Raw genomic sequence first — 21,695 nt, 5'->3', positions numbered from 1 at the left:
TTGCGCCTGACCCGCCCTTGCCCTTTCATGGCCACGTATCCTTTCAGGTTACGCGCTATGGCATTTAGGCATCCAGTGTGATATAATAGTATGCACATCAATAATTGTTATCATCCAGTTATTTATTTATTTGTAACATTTGTATCCCACATTTTCCCATTAGCAGGCTCAATGTGGCTTACATAATACCGTAAAGGCGATCGCCAGGTCCGGTAGATGTTAAACAAATACAGTATAAAATAAGGTAAGGTAAGGGTATACAAGTACAATAAGGGTCAAGGAAATAAGGAATATATAATGTCCAATACAATGTAAGGTTTTGATGCATTGCAGAGCCAGTCATTATTGGCAGTTAATGACTCATTAACTAATTAGTTTGTGCACGCATCTCAGAATTATGCTCAGATTTATATGATCTTTATAGAATCTGGGGGATAATCTCTGAAGATGTCAAAATGGTGAAACAATGTAATAAGGTGGTGACTACATTCAGGAGGATGATAGGTTGCAGAAAGGGTCAGGGATTTAATGTGAATACAACCATAGTGGTTTATATATATGCAGGTACTTTTTCTGTCCCTAGTGGACTCACAATCTTAGGGCTCTGTTTCCTAAGCCACACATGCAACTCAAGATCGCGTGCAACTTTGGACGCCCCTTTATAGAATCCGGCGAATAAAGACTTGAAGTGGTTCAGAGATATGCAATAAAATGGTATGAGAAGAGATTTGGGGCCCCTTTTACTAAGCTGCGTAGGCGCCTATGCACGCTGAACATGCACCAAATTGGATTTACCACCCAGTTACCGTGTGGCCCTTGCAGTAATTTCAAATTTGGCGTGCATACGCTACATGCATCTGAAAAATACATTTTATTTTCTGGCATGTGTAACTGATGCGTGCCAAGTGGCATTTGACGCAAGTAGGTCATTACCGTCCAGATTCTTTACCGCTAGGTCTACGGCTGGTGGTAAGATCTCAGACCCAAAATGGACGTGCGGCAATTTTCGGCAAAAAAAAGAGGCCTTTTTTACAGGCATGCTAAAAGATGTATCGGCACGCACCCAAAACCCGCGCCTACACTACCACAAGCCATTTTTCAGCACGCCTTTGTAAAAGGGCCCCTACAAGACCTATTAATGTAAACACTAGACAAAAGGAAGGACAGAGGAGATATGTTATAGATGTTTAATCTTGAAAGGTATTAATGCACAAACAAATCTTTTTCAGAGATGAAGATGCGTTGAACTAGATAAGATTTGAGGTTGTAGGGTGGCAGACTAAGGATTAACATCAGGAAATACTTTTTTACAGAGAGAATAGTGGACACCTGTTATACCCTCCTGGTGGAGGTGGTGGGGACAGAATCAGTGATGATATTCAAAAACGCATGGGATAATCACAGGGAATTCCTATAATCAAAGCAAAATTCAAATAATCTTCACACTTCAAACAGGGCATAGAGGGGTGTAAACTACACAGAGTGGGAGGTACAACTCTGGCCACCTTGTTGGAAATCCTGAAAATCTGACTAGGATGTAGCCCTTGAGGATCGAGGTTGGCCATCCCTTGTACTGTCTCACCCTTCATCCATTTGAGGTAGGCCTATTTCACTGGCCTAATTTAAGCAAATTATTATCCATTAGCTGCTACGTTTTGCTACACCTTCTACAGACCACTCCAGCCCTTTCCTCTTATACATATCTTTTATGGATATAGCATATGATGGCGTGTTTTATGCATAAAGTTATTTATAAAACCACATGACTTTAAAAAAAGATTTATGTGCTTAGCATGGTCCCAATGTCTTCTGTTTTATGGTGTCTTCTTTCCATTTGATATTTTTTCACTCACCATGTCCACCATCCTCCTGTGTCCTTATGCGTTCTGTCTACCATCTGTAGCCCTGTCCCTATCCTTCCTCCAGTTGCAGCATCTGCCCTCAAAGCATTCCGATCCAGCCCTTAAATTCAGCAGTTTCCCCTCCATCCATATTCAGCATTTCTCCTCACTGCCCTCCCCTCCATTCATGTGCATTTACTTCCTCTGTCTTCCATCCACTCCATCCAGCATTTCTCCTCTCTTCCCTGCCCTCCACTCCATCCATGTCCAGATTTCTCCTCTCTTCCCTCCCCTCCATCCATGTTCCATGTGCATCTCCTTCCTGTCTTCCCTCCCCCTCCATCCATCCATGCCCAGCAACTCTCCTGTCTCCCCTGCCCTCCCCTCCATTCATCCATCCATGTTCAGCAACTCTCCTCTCTCCCCTGCCCTTCCCTCCATTCATCCATCCATGTCCAGCAACTCTCCTCTCTCTCTCCCCTGCCCTCCATCCATATCTAGCAAATCTCCTCTTTCCCCTGGTCCCTCTATCAATCCATCTAGCAAATCTCCTTTCTTCCAACCCTTCCATTGGCATCCATATCTAGCAATTCTCCTCTCTCCCCTGCCCTTCCCTCTATGTCCAATGATTTCTCTTCTCACCCCTGTCCTCCCCTCCCATCCATGTCCAGCGATACTCCTCTGCCCCTGTCCTCCCCTCCATGTCCAGTGATTTCTCCTCTCTCCCCTGTCCTCCCCTCCCATCCATGTCCAGCGATTCTCCTCTGCCTTCCCCTCCCATTCATGTCCAACTATTCTCCTTTGCCCCTGCCCTGCCTCCCCTCCCATCCATGTCCGGTTACTTGTCCCAGACCCCCTTTTCGAGGTGTAACCCATCCCCACCTGCCCATCATTCCTTTCCTGCTGCAGCCGCCATACATTTAAAACCTGTTATTTTAAGTCGCAGCGGCAGCTCGCCTCCAGCCTTTCCTTTCCCACTCAATGTCCCGCCCTTGCGGAAACAGGAAATACCTCATCAGCGGAAGGCGGGGCACTGAGCGGAAAGGGAAAGACTGGACTCGAGCTGCCGCTGCGACTTAAAATGACAGGCTTAAATGCAGGGCAGCTGCATCGGGAACGGAATGGAAGGCATGTTGGGGAGTTGAGGGCAGGCTCAGCTGGGGGTGGGGAGCGAAGGCGGAAGATACAATTTGTTCTTGGCTGTACCGGTGGGGCCACATTGGAGGAGAAAGCAGGTGGGGAAGGTCACAGCTTGGCTGAGGAGGCTTAGCCTCCCCAAGCCTCTTATATGGGGTGTCTATGTGGTCCGCCATGCCATGCGTATCCCACCATCACCACTACCACATACACACACTCAAGCCGCCCTTGCCAACCTTCTTATCTTCCTGTGTCTGACTGCTCCATTCTCGGTCTGTGTTCTCCAGCTCCTGTGTGCCAGGTCCCAAATGATTGCATTACACATGTCAGTTATAGAATACCATAAGGTGCATGTGTATGGTATAAGTGCTTGGGCCTAAATGCTACATACATACATAATACCCGGTTACACTAATATTCTATAACTGAAAGCAGGTACTTATTTTCCTTTACAGAATATGCTCCTACCAGGCTCCCTCCAGGCCCTTAACTGTAAGAGCCCTGTTATAGAATTACCCTGATAATGTTTTTATAAATCTTAAAATATGAACAGGTTCCTACTTTATCAAATAACAGCAAAAAAATGTTACTGCCACAATTGCAGATTAGAAATATGCAAAAGAATTGGTGTAGGCTTCTAAACACATTTTCAAGGCCCCTTGAGAGTCCAGTGCTCCCTTTGTTGATAGGATACAAATTAATGTATAGCTGAAGGCTGTTTGACCAAAAATCATCTACAGTGATTGCAGTAAGGCCATTGTTTGTTAATTGATTGCAGCCTGAAAGCATTCTATGGTATGTTGTTCACAGACATTAATGAATGTGGGACTGGAAGGCACAGCTGCGCCAATGACACTGTTTGCTTCAACTTGGATGGTGGCTATGACTGCCGGTGTCCACATGGGAAAAACTGCACAGGAGATTGTATCCATGAAGATAAAGTCAAGCACAATGGGCAGATTTGGGTATTGGAAAATGATAGGTGCTCTGTCTGCTCATGTCAGGTAGGTACATGTACTATTGTCTCCCTGCATGGCTCTGCTTAAAGGATGGTTATTCAAAGGCATGTAGAATTATACTGAAGATACTAAATACCTGTATATAAAAATGTTTTCTCATCACTGAAAGTTAAGAGGTTTTCCTTTCTCCATATAATTGCCGTATTGTTCTTCCCTTTTCTATCATGTTAACTTCTTGATTGCTCTATGAAGCCCATGAGGTATGATGAAGCTGAATGTTAACTTGATAATTCTTGGGACTGACAAAAGTGGTCAAATTGCAAAAAACATAAAACATTAAAAATCATGTCGCAGCCAGCACAGGGTTGTGGTTGGATATTGGGGTTTTTTTAGGTGAATTTCACACAAAAGCGTGAGGACCTACTGTGGAGGTCCTGAGGTATGATAAAGCTGAATGTTAACTTGATAATTCTATAAGATGCAAATAAGCAGGATTTAAAACAAACAAAAAAAAACCTTGGGACTGACAAAAGTGGTCAAATTACAAAATACATAAAATATTAAAAACCATGCCACTGGTTTCACTTTTACCACAGGCCGTTTTCCCAGCCTATTGAAAAAAAACCCTTCTTTTCAGACGTGGTAAAAACTGACCTGGTGCGTGCCAAAATCACACATCCACACTACCGCAGGCCACTTTTTGCCATGGCTTAGTAAAAGGACCCCCTAGTAATTTGACTCTCTTCACGTTCCTTAAAGAAGGAAAAGAAATCAAAAGTAACAATTCTCTAGCTCTTGAGTTCCCTGGAAGCACAAAGTGGTTTAAAAGATATAAGGTAGCCAGACCATAAAGAACCTTCTATATTAGGCAAAAAAAAAATGTAATACTAGCACCCTAGCATGGACAGGAAGCCAATGAACTTTCATGTAATACTCAGATAAACTATCAGTTTTCTTTAGTGGGGGGGGGGGGGGGGATCAGTCGTAAAGCTGTATTTTGAACTGATTGGAGTTATTTTAATAGTTGCTTAGAGCAAGCTAAATAAATGACGTTACAACAATGAAAGAGACTCAGAACTAATTATTGTACTATCAAGTAAAAGTGTTCTTGTTCAAAATATTTTCATACATGACGAAAATTGCGGATGATAAAAAAAGATCTCTGAATCAAAAAGTTAACCATGTGACTAGACTATTTACGCGCGTACTTGCTGCCTAACTTTAGACAGCTCCTATAGAATCACCTCTATAAGGCTATCCATATATCTTGGGCCACGATTAGGGTGAGTGGGTTTGATAATATTCAGCTGCTGTCTGTATAACTTCTGATTGCAGAAATGGCTGCCTTAATTTTATCCTGATATTCATGTAATATTATGCTGGCATTTTCAGCATCCAGACTTGAATACATAGCTGGCTGAAAATGTGCATTAAAATATATGGGTAAATTATCTATCAATTTTTGTGTGTTCATCAGACCCCTGAAAATTTACCCACCATTTAAAGCAGACTTTATTGATAGTATACTTGCCTGTCCCAGATAAAATAATAATTGTGCATACTTTAGGACTAGTTACACAATCTTGAATTTCATCAAGGCTACAGTCCAATATGCACGGTTTTCATTTTAATGGATGCTAGCTACAGCTGTATCCATCACTTTTTCAGATACTACTACTACTATTTAGCATTTCTATAGCGCTACAAAGAGATAGGGAAGCAGCAGGAAGAATAAGTGGCAATAACATTAGGAAAATGAACAGAGTGCTGAAAGACCACATCTTCATTTTTGCTAATACTTTTGTACACTTACTCTCAAACTGTTAATCTTTTGCATTCTTAGGCAAATTGTGTCAAACAAACCTGATTGTTTTCTTTGACTAGATAACAAAAGAACTAGATTAAGGGCACACGCTGGATATCTACTTAGATTTTAACAAAACCTTTGATAGTGTTCCTTATAGGAGGCTCATAAATAAATTAAACAATTTGGGGATGGGATCAAAGTGGTAAACTGGATCAAAAAATTGATTGGCTGATAGGTGGTAGACGGTGGCAGTAAATGGAACTGCCTCAGAGGAAAAACAGGTGATCAACATTGTCAAAGGGTTAGAAGGAAAAAAATTTGCCCTTTTGTGGATGACAAAAAGATTTGCCACAGTGTGGACACCCTGGAAGGAGTAGACAACATGAGACATGAAATTAAAAGATGCTGGATGTGATGGGGAGTGAGAGGCTGATGTGCACAGACCAGGAGAGGGTCCTTGGGCCAGATTCAATAAATGGTGCTTAAAAATCGGTGCCATAAAAAAAATCAACACTCGGTGCTATTCTATAAAGGACGCTCTGGGCTGAGTACCCATTACAGAATTGCTCATAATGCTGATTCTCGCATCCAACTTAGGCACTAGGACTTACACTTGCTGAAACCCAGTGTAAATCTTAGTGCACAACTTTGGTGGGCAACCCTGCTATTCTATAATACTGTACTCAAATTTTCAGAACAATCCGCCCATGCCCCTACCATGGCCATGCACCCAATTGGGTTGCACGCTGTGAGACTTAGATACTCAGAGGCCGATATTCAGACCGCAGGAGTTAGCCAAGCTGCCTGCTGTGGTCAACAGCGAACCTGGAAATTCAGTGCCGGGGTGTATCCAGCAACTGGCATTGAATTTATGGTGTTTTTTGGCTGCTATGCACATAGTCGGTTAAGCTGCTATTCATCGACTGACCGGCTAAGTTATAGCGGTCAGGTCAGCCAGTGAATATTGGTGCTAACCACATAGCCAGTGACTGGGCTAGCTGCTAAATGCTATTATTCAGCCGAGGTAACCAGCTTTCTTGCACTGAATATTAATGCTTAGCCAGATTAAGACTATTTAACTGGCTATTTAACACTAGGTGTATGAGTAGTTGCCCAAATGATAGATATTGTGGCTCAATATAATAGTAGTCTGCTCTAGAGTAAAACAGTGAATGCCCATAGTGGTTCCGAACGCCAAGAAATTGTTTTACTCTAGAGTGGACTACTTTTATATTGAGCCAGAATATCTATCATTTGAGCAACTACTTAGGCAGCTAGTGTGGTTTAAACTGACCCCTGAAGCAGGCGTTGGTCATGCCAAAACATGGCCCATGTTGGATCATCGATAAAGCACACTTGTTCCATTCTTGTTCCTCTGTGGTTTTTTTTCTTTTCTGTTCACTAGGAATGAGACAGGGAATAGATACAATAAAATGAAGTTATCTTTTTCATATGTTGACAGTACTTCGTATTTTGTTGTACTGTGTTACTTATGTATTATCAAGTTGGACTTTGAAGCATTTATGGGATAACACAGTAGAAATTCTTTTTCCTCAAGACTTCACATTGCAGTGAAATCTTTTTCACCATTAAGCAAGAGTGGCTTCACCTCTCAGGCTCAGCTTTGCTTTAACAGTGAAAGAAGCTCCGCAACTTAAACAAGTGTGTTCTGCATATCAACCTCCTCTTTCTTTTTCTTTCTAGAATGGATATGTGATGTGTCGGCGGATGGTATGTGACTGTGAAAACCCAACTGTAGATCTCTTTTGCTGTCCTGAATGTGATCCACGGCTTACTAGCCAATGTATACATCAAAATGGGGAGGTCACATATAACAGTGGGGATACTTGGGTACAAAACTGTCAGCAGTGCCGATGCTTGGTAAGTCTTTTCTATAATGATGACCATGAATGAAATATATTTGCCAAACAATAAAATAAAATAGAATCTCTAACATTATGCTCTTTATTCCATAAGAAAATTAAGCTAAAGGTGTTGCCACATTTTTCTGCACCTGGGGCAGATATTCAGAATTATATCACCCACCCACTTTTTAAAATTGGGGTTCAATTTTTGTTGTGAGGGTGGGGAAGTTGTGTGGAGTAGCAGTGCTGGTTTTCTTTAGTGATTGTATAATCCTCCCAAGACTATGGTTAGTGGTCTAAAACAACATTGACATTACTGGTTTACAAACAATCAACTGGGAGGACAGAGTTAACATCAAGGGGTTACATTATAAGATTTATGTGGAGGATGATGTGAAAGGTGTTTTTTTTCTAATTGATTGTGTATAATCATTGTTGTAATAAATTGAATTTGGTAGTAATCTATTCTTATTAGTTGGTATTGTTTAGATTTGAAGAATAGTAACATTGATTAATTCCCTACTGTAGTTAATATTTCTTTAGGACCTGCCAGGGCCATATGATCTGTCAGCCAAGGTAGGGATAGGGAAGCCTGCAAGATTTAAGAGCTGCAAGGAGAAAGGAGGGCAAACTAGAAATGGAAGTGGGCAAGTCAATACAACCATGTAGCCCCTCTACTGTATCAGGAACACTGGCTGCTAGTTGCCCATCACAAAATCTTAGTCCTTACCCATAAAATTCACCATTCTGAACAACCAATGTATCTCTCATGGTTTTTGACTCCCTACACATCTACATGATCTCTCCAATCATCGCAGCAGCATCGCCTTACGATTCCTTCCTTTCACTACATTAGACCAGACTCTTTCCGTGCTCAAATTTTTAGTATGACAGCTCTCACCTTATGGAATTCACTGCTTTTTTCTTTAAGATCAGAGCTCTCTCAGTCCACATTTAAATCAGAATTTAAAATGTTGCTATTTCAAGATGCTTTCTCTACCAGAAAGAATCGAAGCTGATTGGGTTTCCTCCTTCTGCTTCCCTGGGGATCAGAGTACCAGCCACCAGAAATCTACTATTGTGAACGTAGACCCTTTTTCTATTCTTCCTCTTTCCTGTTCTTGCCTGTCCCTTTCCTTTCAACATTTGTAGTTCTTTTCATTTTCCTTTTTCTTTTGATTTTATCATATTGTAAATCGCTTAGATAGTGCGCTCCAGGGCGGTATATCAATGATGAAATAAATTTGAAACTTGAAAATGATATTTCTGCACATTGGGGGATATTCTATATATGGCGCCTAAAAAAAATCAGTGCAGAAATAAGCCGACTAAGTGTATTCTATAAGCGGCACCTAGATTTAGGTGCCGTATATAGAATACGCTTAGTTGATATCTCAGCACCTAAAACTATGCGCCTCTATTTACACAAATGAAAACATGGCATAAATCCCGGTGCGTAGATTTAGGCTCACTGGGCCATATAACTACACATATAAATTTCAAAATGCTCATTACCACGCCCCTTTTTGCCAAGCATAAACACACTGCATTACAGAATGTGCATAGTGAGTTGTGTGCGTAAATTCTAGTTATTGCCAATGAGTGCTCATTATTGCTTGTTAAGCCAATTAAGTTACACGCGTTGTTATAGAATAGGCTTGGATTTCGGCTTGGATCTCTAGGTGAACTATATAAAATCTGGGGGGATTGTGCCCACCACCTACTTCACAGCCATTTCCCTGTGCCTTTAAATTAATGTAGCAATAAAAGACACTAGAAGAAAAAAGTCCCAAGGGCTGTCCATGCATAAATAAATTCCCAGGAGTATCAGCCACCCAGTAAAGCTGCGATTATTTATTTATTTATTTATTTATTGCATTTGTATCCCACATTTTCCCACCTATTTGCGGGCTCAGTGTGGCTTACAATAAGACATGAATAATAGAAATACATTTGTTACGACTAGGTTATGGATTACATTGAATAGAGTTGTGCGAGACATTCGAATATCATTGGGAGTATAACAATGGGACATCAACATAGAAACATTAGAAGGAGACAATGGGAAAAAAGGGCATTGTTAGACACCTAGACATATAGTGTACATAGTTCCGTGAATAAATGTATGATTGACTGGATAAAGGGATGAGGGATCAGAAGTGGATGTGTATTGCATTGGTGAACAGTGAGTGTGGTCTCTATGTGTTTTGGCTCTTTCCGTAAGTTTGTTCAAACAGGTGAGTCTTCAGTAGTTTACGGAAGGAGGCTTGTTCGTTAATCATTCTTAGGTTGCGCGGTAATGTAAGACTTCGTGCTCATGTAGGAAAATGTTGACGCATGTATCGTCTTGTACTTCAAGCCCTTGCAAGCTGGGTAGTGAAGGTTGAGGTGAGTTCGGGATGATCTTTTGGCGTTTCTGGGTGGTAGGTCTATTAAATCAGACATGTACGCTGGGGCTTCACCGTAAATGATCTTATGGACTAATGTGCAAATTTTAAAAGTAACGCGGTCCTTGAGTGGAAGCCAATGTAGTTTCTCTCGTAGTGGTTTTGCCCTTTCATATTTAGGTTTTCTGAAGATGAGCCTGGCTGCTGTGTTCTGGGCTGTTTGAAGTTTCCTCAGTATTTGGTCTTTGCAGCATGCTTATAATGAGTTGCAGTAATCCAAGTGGCTAAGGACGAGGGATTGCACTAGGCTGCAGAAGACGAATCTTGGGAAGAATGGTCTTACCTTTTCAATTTCCACATGCTGAAGAACATCTTCTTGGTTATGTTGTTTGCGTGAGTTTCGAGTGTTAGGTGGCGGTCGATAGTCACTCCGAGGATTTTTAGCGTTTCTGAGATTGGAAGTTTTAGGTTTGGTGTGTTTATCACGTTGAATTCAGTTGTGTTGTATTGGGAGGTGAGTATCAGGCATTGGGTTTTTTCTGCGTTTAGTTTCAGGCGGAATGCATCTGCCCATGTGTTCATGATATTTAGACTTTGATTGATTTCGTTGGAGATTTCTTTGGTGTCTTGTTTGAATGGGATGTATATTGTCACATCATCGGCGTATATATACGGGTTGAGGTTATGGTTTGATAGGAGTTTTGCTAAAGGGATCATCATTAGGTTGAATATAGTTGGTGAGAGAGGTGATCCTTGTGGGACTCCACATTCAGGTATCCATGCCTTGGACGTGGTTGAATTTGATGTGACTTGATACGAGCGCAGGGTTAGGAACCCCTTGAACCAATTCAGGACATTTCCTCCGATGCCAAAGTATTCAAGTATGTGTAGTAGGATTCCATGGTCAACCATGTCGAAGGCGCTTGACATGTCAAATTGTAGGAGGAGTATATTGTTGCCGGTTGCAATTATTTGTTTGAATTTGGTCATAAGGGTGACTAATACTGTTTCTGTGCTGTGATTCGAACGGAATCCTGATTGGGCATCATGCAGTATTGAATGTTTGTCTAGATAGTTTGTGAGTTGTTTAGTTACCATACCTTCGGTTATCTTGGTTATTAGTGGTATGGATGCTATTGGCCTGTAGTTGGTTATTTCACTCGTGTTTTTCTTTGTGTCTTTAGGAATTGGTGTGAGTAAGATTTTTCCTTTTTCTTTTGGGAAGAGTCCATTTTGTAGCATGTAGTTTATGTGGTTTGTTAGGTTTATTATGAATTGTTGAGGAGCAGATTTCATGAGGCTATTTGGACATATGTCTAGTTTGCAGTTGGATTTGGCATATTTTTTGAGAGTTTTAGAGATATTATAATTGATAACGTCATTCAACCAATTCTATATGGGAGCTAAATCTGGATTCCATACAGGAACCTCAGTATAAAAACTAAAAGTGGGGCCTACAGGGTTTCAGGCTGGGGCTGGGGCTCAATTTGCCTTTGGGGAGGGAAAGAAGGGGGGATCAGGACCAGGGGAATCCAGGAACCCTGACGCTGCTTCCCGGAAGTTAACTGGGCACCAGCCAATATTCAGACTGGTGCTTGGTTAGCTCTGCATCTAAAGTTCAGACACCCTTTTTGCTGTCCTAACTGTTGCCACTTAACCGGTTAGCAATCTGAATATTGCCGCTAACTGGTTAACTACCAACTCCTCCCAGGCTCTGCCTTTGAACCACCCCAGCACTAACCAGACAGTGCAAGGGCAGTTAGTGCCGATATTCAGTGGCAGTGTCCTGAACAACAGCTCTCCTGCACAGTTTTAAACAGTTTGAATATCGGACAATTAGGTGTCAAAGAAGATGATTATTCTATCAGATATCAATATTGTATAAAAGGCAATTTTTAAAATTTGGGTTACGTAAGCTTTTAAAACATGTTGTCTGGTTTATAAACTGTTAGAAGGTTGTTCTTATAAAACTATGACTAGCTTTTTAGGGATGCACTCAGCGTACCCACAATAGTCGTCTTTTGTGCTTTCCTACATTAAAAGGTCTGCAGTTCAAATGGTTCATAGAGAGTTGGGGTTTTTTCTTACAATTTGTAAAAATTTGGAACTCTCTGCCTCAAAGAGCACATTTAACTCCTTATATTAGCTTTAGAAAACAATTGAAAAGTTATTTATTCTACAAGTAGCTTATGTAAAAATTATGATTTGTGAAATGTTATGTCTCATTTTATATGATCCCGATTTTAGTTTTCTTTATTAATTGGCTTGTTAAATATGTTACCCCACTTTGAACCCTTTTGGGATAAAGCAGGCTATAAAAGCCAAAGCTAAGATAAGATATAAATTACATCACAGCAGGAAGTATGACAATTCTAAATACTAAGGGCCCCTTTTACCAAGCTGCGACAAAAGGGGGTCTGTGCTGGCATCGGCGCATGTTTTTGATGTGCGCCAAGGCTCCCTTGTACTGCAGCAGGTAAAAGGTAGGTCTTTCTTTTCTTCAGGAAATGGCTGCGTGGCAAGTGAAGCACTTGCCGCACTGACATTTCAGGTAGCGGTAACAGCTCCCCCGCTAACCTGGTGGTAACCGGGCAGCGCGTGGCACTACCCGATTACCACCGGGTACAAACCGGCACTACAAAAATAAAAATATATGGCGGGACGCTGGAGGTGGGAACTACTGGCGGTACTTCTTTTTTAGCAAGCGGTAAGTCGGTACCACTGATTTGTAAAATGTTTACTAAACCACGCTAGAAGCACCTACAAGGTTTACTAAGCCGTGCTAGAGGCGTCTACACGATTAGCATTCGCTAAAAACGCTAGTGCATCTTAGTAAATAGGGCCCTAAATTAGCATTAATGAGCTTTCATGATCTACAGGTAGTCAATAAGAAAGCATCTGGGTCTAAAGCTCAAGAACCACAGAACATTGTTTGTGTTTTTATGTATGTTATTTATTTATTTTGCAGCAGGGGGAAGTCGATTGTTGGCCTTTGCCTTGTCCAGAGAATGACTGTGAATTCCATGTGCAACCAGAGACTGAGTGCTGCCCACGATGTATTACTGATCCTTGCCAAGCGGACAACATACGCAATGATATCACTAAGACCTGTCTAGATGAAATGAATGTGGTTCGCTTCACAGGTTCTTCTTGGATAAAGCATGGAACCGAGTGCACTCTGTGTCAGTGCAAGGTAAAGGGCAATGACTGAGTGAAATATGCTAAATATGTCTGTGGGAATAGAAGACCTGAATCAGTATCATTTTAAGGATTTGAACTCACGTTTTGGCTCATACATTGTGAAGCTCACCACACAAAAAATAGCAACCGGGCCCAACTCTAGCTTTGCAATTTAATTAAGCCTTAGTGTGAAAATTATTGAAGCTTTGTTGCATTAACCTCTACTGTGAAACTTCTGAAATACTGTATCAGGATGGTGCCTCTGCTTTCTAGTACTGCTAAGAGGCAAAGGTGCCATCTTGGATACTGGTGCTATCCCTGGCAGCAACAGGGGAGGGTCTGCTGCCACCCAGGAACACTAAAGGCAGACATATATACCTGAGGTAGGTCCCAAGGTTTGGGGGGGGAGATTAGGCCTCTGGGCATCTGTGTCAGGGTTTGGCGTTAGGGCATCGGAACTCAATGGGGATGATTAAGAGTGGGATCGGCACTTGGATGGGATAGCGGGTCGGGAGGAAGATTGAAAGTTTTAGTGAGGGTTCAGAATTTACTAGAATAAAAACAAGTTATTACTATTATAGTTATGTTAATGTAGAATAGTGCAATAATCCAAACTGTATCCCATCTTGGAGAATTTGCAATCTCCTTTACAAAGGAATGGCACACTCTATCATGTTTGTTACTGATATTATAAGCTATTACATTACACTCTGTTTTATATCCTGCTAATACCACTAAGTTCTAAGCGGGTTACATATAACAAGAGAGCTTGGACATTCTCCTAGAATATCAAATTTAGAAGAGATCGTGATGAAGAGGTGAATTTTCTAAACAAGATAGTCTTTAGATTTTTCCTAAAGGAGAGACATGAATGAGAAAAAGAAAGTTGTACTAGAATATCCTTCCATGGATGTGCTGCTTGACTGCTTGAACAGCCAACAATCTATCAACAATTGAAAATCTCTTTATCCCCCGTTAACGGAAAAGTTAAAAAAAAAACCCAAAAACTATTAATATCACCTTTCCTGGCTCTTTGAAATGAAACAAAACAGAAATGTCTCTTCATGTTAAAGTGTACAGAGCTGCGTACGTCTAGTAGCGCTTTAGAAATGATAAGTAGTAGTAGTAGTAAATGGGTGAGTAAATAACCAGGAATTTGACTACGTAATGTTCTATAAAAAAAGCACGCAAATTTAAATTTTACTTGAGCTTCTATGGGCAACCAATGTTAAATTTAGAAAGGCCATATATCAGTCTAATTAAGTGATGAAAGTATCAATGAATGGACCAACTGCTCAAACTGAGCCAATTCAAAAAAATTCCTTATAAAGCATATTCATTCTTGCTTGCTTTTTTTTCTTTTTTCTCTTTTTTCAGAATGGTCATGTCTGTTGCTCAGTGGATCCACAGTGTCTCCAGGAACTGTGAAGTTGACAGTAGTGTTGCAGATTAAAAAAGGCATCTGGTTTAAAAAAAAATCCCTTCAGACCAAAATACTAAACTGAAATTAGATCTTTTTGGCTCAGCTGAAATGAAGAAGAGGAGTCATCTGCGTAAACCTTTGATTAACTGTATTTGAGAGGACTTAAGAGAAAACACCAACATGTACAATTTAAAGTTTTGGTTTAACTGAGGATACATTTTTGCCTATTTTCTATTCAACATCATTAAACAGAATACGAGATACACTGCAGCTGGTAAAGACTAACACACGGGCAAGACCCTGAGGGTAATATGTTTGACTGGGTTATTCAAGAGCTGAAAAGAGGTTCAGGTCATTTTCTTACAATAGCCTTGTAATGTGCACACTTTTTTCAACTGTTCTCTGCAGATCTGCTTTAAGATCTCATTTGATATAATAAGGATACTGTTGGCCAAGAAGAATGTTGCGATTATAATGTGTTACATACATGTTCTGAAGAAAAAAATACCAATTATTGTAAACAAAGCAAACAAAAAAAGTTATGTACAGGCATGAAAATTAATGTTCTCTGGCAGGTGACATCACCCATATTTCTTTGCATTTATTAGTTCTTAGTTAAATTTGTTCAGTATGTAAGCTTGTTATTGTGCAAAGTTTAAATAAATGTTTCTCTTCCCTAATCGTGTATTAGACTTTTGAGTATTTGATCTTTGAGAGATCCTCTTGTCCTGATGAAATACTATAGTGTGGCATTAAAATTAGATTTGACGGAGTGTGGAAATAAGCACAGAGTGATTACTTTTTTTTTTAAACGGCATTCCTTGGTTCGAGGCATTATAGAATAGATTCAGTATTTTTTGTCTTAAGGACCTTGTACATTAGGGGTAATTCTAAATAGCGACTAAAGTTGTGTGTGCAAATTTGGCAGTGAGGCCAAATTGCACGCGCAACTTAATTGATTAACAAGCCAATCAGTGCCAATAATTGGGCAATAACAAGCAATTACCAGCACTAATTGGCACTAATTAGAATTTACAGAAGCAACTTTCTAAGCTTATTCTGTAAAATGGTATGCAGATATCAAAAGGAGTGTGGTCATGGGAGGGTCATGGGCATTCCTAAAAATTACATGCAGTATTATAGAATATGCTGGATCCATGCCTAAGTTAGGCATGGGCATTCACACCAGGCTTTAGTAGGTACAGTGGGGGAAATAAGTATTTGATCCCTTGCTGATTTTGTAAGTTTGCCCACTGACAAAGACATGAGCAGCCCATAATTGAAGGGTAGGTTATTGGTAACAGTGAGAGATAGCACATCACAAATTAAATCCGGAAAATCACATTGTGGAAAGTATATGAATTTATTTGCATTCTGCAGAGGGAAATAAGTATTTGATCCCCCACCAACCAGTAAGAGATCTGGCCCCTACAGACCAGGTAGATGCTCCAAATCAACTCGTTACCTGCATGACAGACAGCTGTCGGCAATGGTCACCTGTATGAAAGACACCTGTCCACAGACTCAGTGAATCAGTCAGACTCTAACCTCTACAAAATGGCCAAGAGCAAGGAGCTGTCTAAGGATGTCAGGGACAAGATCATACACCTGCACAAGGCTGGAATGGGCTACAAAACCATCAGTAAGACGCTGGGCGAGAAGGAGACAACTGTTGGTGCCATAGTAAGAAAATGGAAGAAGTACAAAATGACTGTCAATCGACAAAGATCTGGGGCTCCACGCAAAATCTCACCTCGTGGGGTATCCTTGATCATGAGGAAGGTTAGAAATCAGCCTACAACTACAAGGGGGGAACTTGTCAATGATCTCAAGGCAGCTGGGACCACTGTCACCACGAAAACCATTGGTAACACATTACGACATAACGGATTGCAATCCTGCAGTGCCCGCAAGGTCCCCCTGCTCCGGAAGGCACATGTGACGGCCCGTCTGAAGTTTGCCAGTGAACACCTGGATGATGCCGAGAGTGATTGGGAGAAGGTGCTGTGGTCAGATGAGACAAAAATTGAGCTCTTTGGCATGAACTCAACTCGCCGTGTTTGGAGGAAGAGAAATGCTGCCTATGACCCAAAGAACACCGTCCCCACTGTCAAGCATGGAGGTGGAAATGTTATGTTTTGGGGGTGTTTCTCTGCTAAGGGCACAGGACTACTTCACCGCATCAATGGGAGAATGGATGGGGCCATGTACCGTACAATTCTGAGTGACAACCTCCTTCCCTCCGCCAGGGCCTTAAAAATGGGTCGTGGCTGGGTCTTCCAGCACGACAATGACCCAAAACATACAGCCAAGGCAACAAAGGAGTGGCTCAGGAAGAAGCACATTAGGGTCATGGAGTGGCCTAGCCAGTCACCAGACCTTAATCCCATTGAAAACTTATGGAGGGAGCTGAAGATGCGAGTTGCCAAGCGACAGCCCAGAACTCTTAATGATTTAGAGATGATCTGCAAAGAGGAGTGGACCAAAATTCCTCCTGACATGTGTGCAAACCTCATCATCAACTACAGAAGACGTCTGACCGCTGTGCTTGCCAACAAGGGTTTTGCCACCAAGTATTAGGTCTTGTTTGCCAGAGGGATTAAATACTTATTTCCCTCTGCAGAATGCAAATAAATTCATATACTTTCCACAATGTGATTTTCCGGATTTAATTTGTGATGTGCTATCTCTCACTGTTACCAATAACCTACCCTTCAATTATGGGCTGCTCATGTCTTTGTCAGTGGGCAAACTTACAAAATCAGCAAGGGATCAAATACTTATTTCCCCCACTGTATAAATGGCCACTCTTAAATTTTAGTAATTGGGACTGGCGTACATGTATTCTATAAACTGTATCTAACTCTAAGCAAGGACTTCATGTTAGGGACCTCCATCGTTTACAACTAGTACAAAATACTGCTATCAAACTCATTACTGACTATAGAAAATTTGATCATGTCACCCCGCTCTTAAAAGCTTCTCATTGGCTCTCACTGACTCATCATATGACCTTTACATTATTACTTCTGGTCTACAAGACTCTCTCCTTAGGTAAGCCTGCCTACTTATCTCACTTTTTTACTCCCTATTGGCCCCCAAGCGTTCTACGATCAGCCCAGCAAAACCAGTTTGTAATCCCATCCTTTCGGGAAATCCACTATGACATCACACGCCAGTCTATTTTTTCAGTTCAAGGCCCTGAACTTTGGAACAAATTACCGGTACATCTTCGTACTCTCATCTTTCTTATCCAAATTTAAAACCAATTTTAAAACTTTGTTATTCCATGATGCCTATGATTGAAGCTAACTAAACCCTTTTCAAGAGACATAGACTGGGCGGCATCCTGGAAACCACTATATCCCCTTCCTTCTGTACTTTCCCTTCCCAGCTTTTCTATCATAGTTATTGTATTTCTTCCCCCTCCCGCCCCCCCCCCCCACCCCAGTCTTCACAGTTTGTCACTGCACTCCCTTCCTTACATTATTTTATTGTAAGCTGCTCAGATAATATTTGATGGGCAGGGTATAAGCCCCAATAAACTCTAAAACATTATAGAATAGCACTGTTATTCTTTTTTTGGCACCATATTTAGAATTTCCCCTTAGATGTATGAGTCCCATGTTTTACGTATTTTACCTAGAAAATGTGTTACATTTATGTTAAGTATGTCTAAAATTGGTCTTGCTTTTGAGCTAGTGATTGAAGAAATATAGTATACTTTCAGTTTGGGTAATGCCTTTCTAATGATAAATCAGTGCTCAAACTGTGGTACAATATTGGTGAAAAGATACTGGTATATTAATAATGCGATAAATCTGTGTAAATATAATAGAACCAGAGTTAGGATGATTCTGTAAAGGGCACTCTGTATGGAGCATCTTTTACAGAATACTAGCTTAACACGTATTTGTCCCGGGATTCTATATATTGCCCCTTAATTTCCGCAGGGCGGAATTTGTGAGATGGCGTAATAATAATAAGATGAAACTGTTTTCCATATAACACACAAAGTGATATTGTAACAGTAAGACACAGTCTAGCAGCAAAGAGCTGAGGGAAAGAGCAGATTAATACAACAATAAATTTCCTAGTACATAAAAGTAAACTGAATACAGAAGGAAGGAAACAGTCTGAACTTTAAAAAAAAAAGAGAGAGAGAGAGAGAGCATCAATCTGTCAGTCTTGGAAAAGGTATGCTTGCCAAAAAAAGCTACATTTTGCAGGCAGATTTGAAGTTCTTTACAGAGGTCTCTGTACGAAGATTTATAGGAAGTTGATTTCAAAGAGTCAGGATCAGACAGCTTGTGAAGAGTCCAATCTAATTTTCATAACAGGAAGAAAACCAATCATTTAAAATCTGAGACAGATGGTATGGGATACATAGTGAGGATAAGTAAAGAGGCAAACTTTGGTGCTTATTTTCAAAGCACATTGACTTAAGTTACATGGAGGGGCATTTTCGATATGACATCTAAGTCCAACTTTGGACATTTTGCTAAAAACGTGCAAAATTCAAGTGGGGAATATAGCCATTTTTAAAACAGAAAAATGTCTCTCTTTTTTTTTCCAAAATGGCTATTTGTTAGATATTTTTGTGCTCTGTGCATTTCTCTTTTTGGTCCATTTTCGGAAACAAAATGTCCAAGTGAAAAACACACATCAAGCCATTGGGATGTAGGAGGAGCCAGCATTCTTAGTAGATTGGCCACACAAACATCCCAGGGGGAGGTATGAGCCTGTGTCCACCTGTCTGCAGTGCACTGCACCTATCACTAGACTAATCCAGGGACCTGCATTCTGCTCTAATGGACCTGAGTATAGCATCTTAGGGTGGAATAGAGCAGTGGCGTTCCTAGCCTGGATGGCACCCGGGGCGGATCGCCGATGCGCCCCCCCCCCCTGCGAAATGACACCTCCCCCCCCCGGGTGCACGCCGCTGGGGGGGGTGCCGCGGTGCACGCCTGTCAGCTCCATGTTCGCTAACTTCACTTGTTCGCCTCAGCTCCCTCTGCCCCGGAACAGGAAGTAACCTGTTCCGGGGCAGAGGGAGCTGCAGCGAACAAGCAAAGTTAGCGAACTCGGAGCCGACAGGTGCACGCCGTGGCACCCCCCAGCGGCGTGCACCCAGGGTGGACCGCCCCCACCGCCCCCCCCTTGGTATGCCACTGGAATAGAGGCTGGTAACTAATGTTCTAAATCACATTTTGGGGGGAGTGGGAGGAAGTTAGTGGCTACTGGGGGAGTAAGAGGAGGTCATCCCTGATTCCCTCCAGTGGTCATCTGGTCATTTAGTGCTCTTTTTGTGGCTTATTCATTAACAAAACAGGTCTAGACCAAAATGTCCAACTTATAGCCCTGGATGTTTGTGTTTTGTTCCATTATGGCAGGAAAATGTCCAAGGAACACCTAGATCCCACCCTTAACTGCTCCTTTGTGATTTGAACACACTTCTGATGGACTTCATAGAAAAACATCTAAAAATTGTTTTTGAAAATATCAGTTTGGACTTTTTGTGAGAAAAACATACAAATGCAGATTTATGCCACTTTTTGGACGTCCCATTGTAACTTATGTAGCTTTGAAAGTCTATGTGCTTTGAAAATGAGCCTCTTTATGTGTGAGCAGTAAGATTTTAAATTGAATTCTGCATTGAATAGGCAGCCAGTGTTGTTTGAACAAAAGAAGAGTGACATGGTCATATCTTTGTGCATTATAAATAAGTTTAACTGAAGTGTTCTGAATGGGTTGTAGACATTTTTAGGAGTAGAGAGGAAGATCTAATAGCAAGGCATTACTGTAATCAAGACAATTTAGTATAAGTGTGCATATTAAGGTCTTCAAGGCACAATTGTCTAACAAAAGCTTCAAGGATCTAATTTTCTTTAGAGCAAAAAAACGATTTTTGAACCAAGTAAGAAATATGGGACCTCAAAGAAAGAGAGCTGTCAATTAAAACCCCAAGGGATAAAAGCTGGTCTCTAATGATATGGGAATTTGGTTTATGATTGGCTGAAAAGGAATTGGGGAGTGCGTATCAGTGGCGTAGCTACGGGGGCCTGGATCCCCCCAAATTGGCTCCAGGGCCCCCAGTTTGGCTGGCAGGGGTTCCCAACCCCCGCTAGCCAAGGCATTTCTCCCGCGCTGGTCTTACATTGCCTGGCTCCCTGTCCTGTTTTCAGCGCCTTACACATTTCATTAAAACGAGTGTGCACAGCGCTGAAAATAGGACAGGGCGCCAGGCAATGTAAGACCAGCTCGGGAGAAACGCTTTAGCTGGCGGGGGTTGGGGACCTCTGCCAGCCAAGGTACCTTCCAGCGGCGGTGGGGGGGGGATACGGCGGCAGGGGAGGCAGACATGGCGGCAGGAGGGGGCAGTGTGAAGGCGGGCCAAAATATGCTCCCCCTTCCATTGAGGTCTGGCTACGCCATGGTGCGTATATGAGAGCCAAGGTGCTTCAGACTCTCCTAAATTGAAAACTAATTTGGGTTCTGATTACCATGATGCAATTTTCGACAAGTTGCTTTTCAGCTCCAGCTGACAACCACAGTCCAGGTATCGTTGACAGCTAAAAGATGAATAGCATCAGCATAGATATAAACATTAAGACCTAAGACTTGGATAAAGGTGCCAAAAGGAAAGGGGATGGGATTTGATATACTGCCTTTCTATAGTTATAATCAAAGCTGTTTTGCACCTGGGGCAATGGAGGGTTAAGTGACTTGCCCAGAATCACAAGGAGCTGCAGTGGGATTTGAACCCAGTTCCTTGGGTAGTCAGGCCACTGCACTAACCATTAGGCTACTCCTCCACTCAAAGAGGCAATGATGATGTTAAAAAGAATGGAGGCAAGGATAGATCCCTGCAGAACCCCACAAGAAAGGAGATAGGGAATAGAGGTAGCATTATCAAGTTCCACTTCTAATGTACAAAGAGAAAAATAGGAGTGGAATCAACTAAGGGCTATGCCTTTTATTCTGTTCTCCTACAGATGTGCCAGCATAAAAATGTGGCACTTCTTAAAGAAGCCAGCAAGAATTCATCAGATGCTCCCACTCTATGTTCCCTCCTCCCCCATTGCCCCATGCACAT

General features: G+C 41.6%; 1 protein-coding gene across 1 annotated transcript in view; it reads left to right on the top strand.

Annotated features, from left to right (window-relative positions):
* NELL2 (neural EGFL like 2) overlaps positions 1 to 15,180 on the top strand; it is a 640,124-nt gene extending 624,944 nt beyond the window's left edge. The window contains exons 17-20 of the mRNA XM_030216939.1: positions 3,789 to 3,982; positions 7,449 to 7,625; positions 12,965 to 13,189; positions 14,554 to 15,180. Coding sequence (XP_030072799.1) covers positions 3,789 to 3,982; positions 7,449 to 7,625; positions 12,965 to 13,189; positions 14,554 to 14,604 — 647 coding nt within the window. The 3' untranslated portion in view covers positions 14,605 to 15,180. The remainder of the gene's footprint in view (positions 1 to 3,788; positions 3,983 to 7,448; positions 7,626 to 12,964; positions 13,190 to 14,553) is intronic.
* Positions 15,181 to 21,695: the final 6,515 nt, after the last annotated feature.

This window comes from Microcaecilia unicolor, chromosome 10 (genome assembly GCF_901765095.1).
Source record: "Microcaecilia unicolor chromosome 10, aMicUni1.1, whole genome shotgun sequence".
Taxonomy (NCBI): Eukaryota; Metazoa; Chordata; class Amphibia; order Gymnophiona; family Siphonopidae; genus Microcaecilia; species Microcaecilia unicolor.
The sequence above is the reverse complement of the archived record's forward strand: the minus strand, read 5'-3'. Positions and strand labels throughout refer to the sequence as shown.